Here is a 7,162-nt window from a genome sequence, read left to right on the forward strand (position 1 = left end):
CGAATGAGCATAATTTTATTGACATTCGAGGTGCAACGCGTATTCTAAATAATTACCAAATTTTTTTACATATTTTAAACTGTAAACGTCGACTAAGGACATAGGCCGTATTTGAATTCCCCGCGTTCACCTACGAGGCGTTCGTGCACATACACTTCGCGCCTAGCGACCTCACGAGCGGTGATTGGTTGTAATGGCGCATGATGATTGGTGTAGTAAGCGCGCCGTGATTGGCTGAGAGAGACGCGCGCGGTAGACTGTTCACACTTTCACACCCTGTTCGAATTTCGAACTGTGACTCGAGAGAGTCGTTGTCTCGAATGTCTCGTTGTCTGGCGACCGAGCCGTGTGGACGTATACCGCGTGTATATTACGAGTAAAGTCTGTTACGCGTTTCATCGAGTTTCACCTTTTTCTACACCCTTTACTATCCATCCTGAATCGCCGCCCTTGTCCTTGCCGTCGGGATAACCTGAGCTACGGACCGGGCGATACCTTACAAAACATAATTTTTAAAAGTTTGTGATCTATTTTTGGCAAATGGATATCGGAGAACTTTCATCTTATAAGGTGCGTATTGGAATTATTCTGCAGCGGCTGTATAATTTATATTTATCTCGTAAGTAATATATATTTTGTTTAATTTAACCTCTCACTTATGTGTCATGACTTTTGATTTATCGGAAATTTTCATCGTGAAATTGAAAATTTCACGATTTGCTTTTCCGTCCGTTACAAATAACGGCGATATGATAATTAAACGATGGTAATATGTACAGCCCCCAAACACATCGAAACGACCGGCAGCGGGAGAGGAAGACGATGACGATGAATGGGACATTGTGAGACAGTCTAAGAAGCTCGACGAACTAACGGAGAAGGAAAAACAAGATATATTGAATAAGGGAACTAGAACTAAGGCGCCTGAAGTCGAAGCGTTGGATGAAGCGACGCTCGAACGTCTGATCCTTCTATTTGAGAAGAGAGCTCTCAGGAATCAAAAGATGAGAGTCAAATTCCCAGATCAACCGGAGAAGTAGATGAATACGTAGAAGCTAAATGCCGGATGGAAATCTCAATGTATAATTGTTTTTTATTTCTTTTTGGCCTTTTGCAGGTTTATGGAATCCGAAGTAGAACTGCACGAAACTATGCAAGAGCTTCAAATTGCAGTAACCAATCCAACCAATCTAGATTTGTATTGTATATTAATGGTAAAGTTAGGCGCCGTACCTTCTTTACTAGAATTGTTGTCTCATGAAAATACCGATATAGCAGTTGGTGTGGTAGATCTTCTGCAGGCATTGACTAAAGAAGGTATATTACACGCAATTCAGAAAGAAAGCGCTGATACATTTATCAATGCTTTGTTGGAGCAACAAGTTTTCGCTCTCCTAGTACAAAATCTCGAGAGGCTTGATGAAACAGTGGATAAAGAGGAACTCGGTGTTTGTACCACACTTGGTAATTACTTAATAAACGTGCATATCGTTTATCTTTCTGCAAAATAATGTTTCTACTAAATTAACTGAACGACGGTTTTGATTTCCAGAGTTTTTTGAGGAACTACTGGAATTTAGACCAGATCTATGTGCGGATGCGGGAAAGCAGGGATTGATGCAATGGTTGTTACGTCGAGTTAAAATTAAAACAAAAACATTTTCTGACGTGAACAAAGGTTGGGCCTGTTCTCTCCTATCTCAACTTGTGCAGCATACGCCAGAAAATAGACTCCTTTTAGGTGACTTGGCTGGAATTCATGTTTTGCTACAACAATTAGCTGTGTGTATTTGTATGTTTCTCTAAGTCCTTGCGTATAACATTACCAAACTGAATTATCTTAAAACCGATTATTTACAGTATTTACCGAGATCGCAGAATGGAGAAAAATATGACAATGAAGGGATAATGAATTTGTTTAACGTTTTGTGCTCAAGCTTAATGGCTACTGTAAATCGAGATAGATTTCTGCGTGGCAAAGGCCTCCAACTTATGAACTTAATGTTACGAGAAAAAAAAATGTCATGGAATGGATCTCTCAAAGTGGGTTTATTCGCAACAGACTTTGTTGGATTTATATAAATTACTATAGTTAAATTATAGGTTTTAGATCACGCTATGAATGGCCCGGACGGAAAAGATAACTGCAGCAAATTTGTAGATATTCTTGGATTGCAAACTATATTTCCTCTATTTATGAAAACTTCTACATACAATAGAAATAAAATGCTGGACTCTACTGCAGAAGATGATGAAAGTATGGCCTCGATATATCTATTAATATTAGTAAGCAAAATTTCAACTTATTTAACTGTTTATAGCGAAATAATAAATAATTAATTTTGCAGAACACGTGATTTCAATCATAGCAAGCTTGTTAAAGAACTGTGAAGGACAACAGCGTCAAAGTTTACTTAGTTATTTTACGGAGAATGATTATGAGAAAGTGGATAGATTAATGAAATTACATTTCAAGTATCTTAAAAAGGTAGAAGAAATGAAAAAGAATGGGAAGGTACGTGCACAATGGAAAAACATTTAACAGAGACATCTAAAAATGAAGACGTATAAAAATTTACACTCTCTTTTTATTTTTATCATAAGGACGATGAAAACGAAAAAGAATCGTACTCGAGAAAATTAGACGGCGGGTTATTTATATTACAGTTAGTAGATTATGTACTTTTAGAAGCTTGCACTTCCGAAGGTTGTCCGCCTGCAGTCAAGGAACGAGTGACAAGAATCTCGGCGCAGAGATCCCTTAACAGAATTCGCCACATTATGAGGGGTAAATTATGTATAGTATAAAATCTATCCACATATTTAATCGTATTAACAATGTATTCATTCACATGTTTTTTGTTTCAAAACCAGAATACGCCGGTAATTTAGGAGATGCCGGTGATACAGAATGGAAAGAAGCAGAGCAACAACGTATCTTACAATTAATTGAAAAATTTTGATATGACTTTTCACATAGAAGACATTAGGGATGTTGCAGAATTTGAAAATCTATTGCAAGAAGATTTAAATAAGATACTGGAATTGATTGAGAAAAGTGAAATTCTTGAAATCAGTACTCATCAGTTGTTTTCGTCACTACTTATGACAGATAAATTTACGTTGGCTGGTAGTGATTCATAAAATAATATACATAATACAGGATAAGGATATTTTTTTATTTTATTAATAAACATGGTTTTTTCTTTTCTATAATTATAACTTTGAATTTTTATATATGTAAGAATTTTATATGCAAATAAGTATTAATACAAATTAAAAATAATTCGTGATTTGAGTTTAGATGTACGAATAAAACTATTATTAATTATAATTATATAAATCGAAAACTATTTAATTATATTTATTATACGTATACTTATTAGTTTAGTTATAAGTTTCTCAAGTCTACAGGTTGATCTAGAACAAAAAGAAATGGAAAAAAAGAATCCTTACAAACCTATGTTATCTATAAATGTTTTATTTAATTTTATCAGTTCTATATTGTATTAAAAATTTCCAATTGTTCTGTAGATCATCTTGTGCATATTACAGTGTCAGAATTTTTAGCATCTACCTTTTCAACGAGCAAGTTATCTTTCATAAATTTAAACTCGTTTTTTGTTGTTTAATGTTTATCGCAATTATACGTTTCTGACGTTGTTCATTAATTGTTGATCATTAATTGGAGTTCAATAAAATGCGATTACATTAAAACAATCAAATTCTTAATTATTTCTTAATATACATACGTAGATAAGTATGTATATAAATTATATTTTTACTTATTTCTTTTTCTATCAGTTCATTTATCTTTGTTTTTAATTCAGAGACATATGGTATTGGCAAATTATGTGTATAAAGGTATTCGATTTAATAGAAATATACTGTCCGATCATCGGTAGATGGAAGATATTACTTCACAAGAATTATGAATCGGTTACTCAAATTCTAGTTAAATTTGATAACTTATTATTTTAAAATCTAAATTTGTTTAAAAAACAGAAATTAAAGAAATACAATAGTTTTGGTAAATTTTGTATGTTTTTTAATATAGTTTCTGTGCTTTCTGCTCGGACTGCTCGTGACTTTTTTTTTTAATGTAAGGAGCAAGGAGCCACATACGTGTGACACACGTACGTGATTTTCTAGGATGCGTATCCCCTTCACTTATTTTACGAGTGATGGTGAGACCCGGGCAACCCGGCTCTGTTTTGTGCAATGGTCGCGTTCATTTGTTCATTTGCATCGTTTCTCGTTTCTCATATCACATCTTAGCATCATATTTGCAGTAGCTTGGAAATTTGATTTGACAAAAGGAAATAAGAGGAATCAGTTGCTACATCTGTACGTGAACGCATTAAAATCTAGTAATTTCTTCGTCTGGACGGTGTTGGAATATTGGCGAAGCATATCGTTAGAGAAACGTACGAGCTTACGTTTGACTGATCAAGATTCAGCAGAAAAGCGAAAACGTATAATGGAAGAGAATAAAGTAAGTTTCTTGTTTCAACTTTGTTGAGTGCATGTTATTAGAACGTTAGAAAGCACATAAAACTTGGTATAAACGATACAGTATCAATCAATACATTAAAGACATTCCTTAAAGCAATAGTTACCTACTTATACTCTACATAGCAAAGAAAATTCATAAACATTCATACACATATCAAATCTATTTTCCACTAGCATGTGTAATTTGAATGCAATTAAAAGTTATTGGTGCAAAAAATCTACTTCAGACGAATCTGTTACTTGTATCAGAATTCAAGATAGAACTCTGTTTATAAATGTAATAGGAAAAACGTTTTAAAAATTTGATTTATATGTACATCAAAGTGCTTTTGGTGGTGAGAGAGGAAGCATAAAATTATGAATAAAAGTCTCTTAAACGGAATTTATAGACCGTGCAAGACTTGGGCAAAAAAGCAGTTTACTATTATAATTATTCTTGAAATTTGACACAAAATTGTGACACAATTTTTATTTATGAAATCGATTGTGATCAACAAACATAAATGTGTTTTAAGTTTTTTCCTACAATGTGGCTATTTATTAAACTTTTTTTTATTGCCATAAAATGTTACTTTTATAAAAAAAAAAAAAAAAAAAATAAAATACATTAAATATGTAATCTCACATCCCTCATCAATGTGTATCTCAATATTAGCCAATGTAATCTCAAAAATATCTGCGTTAAGTTAAATGCAATTTCAAGTGGCTCTTATTTCTATACATTTAAACATGTTATTACATGTTAGGATATTTGATTGAAATTTATTCTATTTTATTTAAATATGATTGGTCAATTTTTTCTCTGTTCGAGAGATCTCGAAAGGATTTCTAGTATCGTGGACACAAGGCTTTAGGACATTTCGATGTTGATCCTTCTTGTCATTCATAAGTAAATTAATTATTTCCAGATTTCTGACACAGAAGTTCAAAATCTCTCTACCGATGATGAGGATGATGAGAATACCTTGGAAAAGGAAGAGACAGTATCTTCACCAGCTTTGCCTTCATATATCAAGAGCTATTCTCAAACACATATTGAATCGACTATAGTTGACCAAACATGGAAAATTGATAAAATTATGCGTTTTAATAGGATCACGAATATAATACCGTTTCCAGCGTTTTTAAAAATAGGTCCATGTAAGATTGAAGTTATTATATGTTCATATAATTATTCGGGGAGACGTATAAAATTACATATACGTACTAATAATCATGCATTTGACGGTTCATGTACCACTACTATAAGGTTACCGACCGAAAGCGTTTTATCATCAAAATTCATTTCGGGTCGTATATCGGATAGGAACTTGTTAATTGAAATCTCGACAGCTGACTCTCAGAAGATTAGTTATACAGATACCCTTATAATACATTGCAAGTTTGAAATTTTTCACAATCTGATAAATAAAACTGTACATATGAATTTATTACCATCGTCAACAGAATTTTCAAAAGACGTGACACATGTTGAAGACTCGACCTTAGATGAGTGTCGGTCTAGAGAAGCGGAATCAATTAAATTTATAGTAGGAAAAAAACAATATGTTATATCAAAAAAATTGTTGTACGCCACTAACAGTAGTTACTTTAAGAATATCTGTCTTACACATAAGGGGGAAAAAAAAGATATGACAAATGAATTAATAGGGAATAGCGAGTTAAAAACTTTTGAACAGATTTTATTATATATTCTAACTGGCTCAATAGAACAATGTGATTATGAGATGCTTCAAAAATTGTTAACAGCAGCTGATAAATATGATGTAGCAACTTTAAAATTAACGTGTGAACATTATTTGTTACACTATATTACAATTGATAATGCTGTGGAACTTATACAGCTTGCGTTTTCGTCTAATGCCAAATTTTTAGAAACACATTCGGCAGGTTTTATTAAATTTCATATAATTGAAATTAGAGATACGGAAGCATTTCGAAATCTACCACCAGAAGATTTTAATAAGATAATGGAATTGATTGAGAAAAGTGAAGTGCTGGAAATCAGTACTCATCAATTTTTGTTGTTACCACCTATGATAAGTGAGACATTTACACTGGCTCAAATTTGATTCATATAATATTAAAGCCCTAAACATATATTCATAAATAAGACATGTGTAGAACATGATAAAGATATTTTTTTTAATTTAATTAATAAACGTGATTTTTTCTTTTCTATAATTATATAACTTTTAATTTGTATATATGTAAGAATTTATATCCAAATAAGTATTAATACAAATTAAAAATAATTCGTGATTTGAGTTTAGATGTACGAATAAAACTATTATTAATTATATCTACTTATTATGCTTATTAGGTTAGTTATAAGTTTCTCGATAAATTTCTACAAGGTGATCTAAACCAAAAGGAGAAAAAAAAAGAATTCTTACAAATTCTTATGTATCTATATAAACGTTTTATTTAATTTTATCACTACTATATCTTATTAAAAATTTGCAATTGTTCTGTAGATCATCCTGTATACATTATAGTGTCAGAATCTTTTAACAACTATTTTGTTCAACGAGCAAATTATTTCTTATAGACTCAATTTTTGTTATTTAATGTTTATCGCAATTACACGTTTTCGATGTTGTCATTAATTGGAGTTCAATAAAATGCTATTAAATTAAAGCAATCA

At 31.9% G+C, this 7,162-nt stretch overlaps 2 protein-coding genes across 3 annotated transcripts; both read left to right on the forward strand.

Annotated features, from left to right (window-relative positions):
• Nucleotides 1–287: 287 nt before the first annotated feature.
• LOC139810893 (beta-catenin-like protein 1) lies at nucleotides 288–4,102 on the forward strand. 2 transcript variants are annotated; one of them, XR_011731512.1, is made up of 9 exons: nucleotides 288–570; nucleotides 780–1,036; nucleotides 1,118–1,464; nucleotides 1,553–1,782; nucleotides 1,861–2,043; nucleotides 2,104–2,257; nucleotides 2,349–2,515; nucleotides 2,690–2,788; nucleotides 2,875–4,102. XR_011731512.1 is itself a non-coding variant. In XM_071774787.1 (9 exons), the coding sequence occupies exons 1-9, from the start codon at nucleotides 541–543 to the stop codon at nucleotides 2,961–2,963; spliced, it is 1,641 nt and encodes a 546-aa protein (XP_071630888.1). In that variant the 5' UTR covers nucleotides 289–540; the 3' UTR covers nucleotides 2,964–4,101. The 2 variants fall into 2 exon arrangements, 1 of the variants encoding a protein (XP_071630888.1); XM_071774787.1 differs by having other exon boundaries at nucleotides 289–570; nucleotides 2,605–2,788; nucleotides 2,875–4,101.
• A 51-nt stretch (nucleotides 4,103–4,153) lies between these two features.
• Nucleotides 4,154–6,770, forward strand: LOC139816348 (uncharacterized). Its single transcript, XM_071783826.1, has 3 exons — nucleotides 4,154–4,187; nucleotides 4,293–4,495; nucleotides 5,424–6,770. Exons 1-3 carry the CDS (start codon nucleotides 4,154–4,156, stop codon nucleotides 6,585–6,587), a joined length of 1,401 nt encoding a protein of 466 aa, XP_071639927.1. The 3' UTR covers nucleotides 6,588–6,770.
• Nucleotides 6,771–7,162: the final 392 nt, after the last annotated feature.

The sequence above is a fragment of the Temnothorax longispinosus genome, chromosome 1, assembly GCF_030848805.1.
Source record: "Temnothorax longispinosus isolate EJ_2023e chromosome 1, Tlon_JGU_v1, whole genome shotgun sequence".
Lineage (NCBI taxonomy): Eukaryota > Metazoa > Arthropoda > Insecta > Hymenoptera > Formicidae > Temnothorax > Temnothorax longispinosus.

Coding starts and splice junctions, on each gene's coding strand:
- LOC139810893 (XM_071774787.1), top strand. CDS start 541: ATGGATATCGGAGAACTTTCATCTTATAAG. Junction 2,516..2,604: donor AAATGAAAAAGAATGGGAAG/GTACGTGCACAA, acceptor TTTTATCATAAG/GACGATGAAAACGAAAAAGA. Junction 2,789..2,874: donor AATTCGCCACATTATGAGGG/GTAAATTATGTA, acceptor TTTCAAAACCAG/AATACGCCGGTAATTTAGGA.
- LOC139816348 (XM_071783826.1), top strand. CDS start 4,154: ATGCGTATCCCCTTCACTTATTTTACGAGTGATG. Junction 4,188..4,292: donor CACTTATTTTACGAGTGATG/GTGAGACCCGGG, acceptor TCATATTTGCAG/TAGCTTGGAAATTTGATTTG. Junction 4,496..5,423: donor GTATAATGGAAGAGAATAAA/GTAAGTTTCTTG, acceptor AATTATTTCCAG/ATTTCTGACACAGAAGTTCA.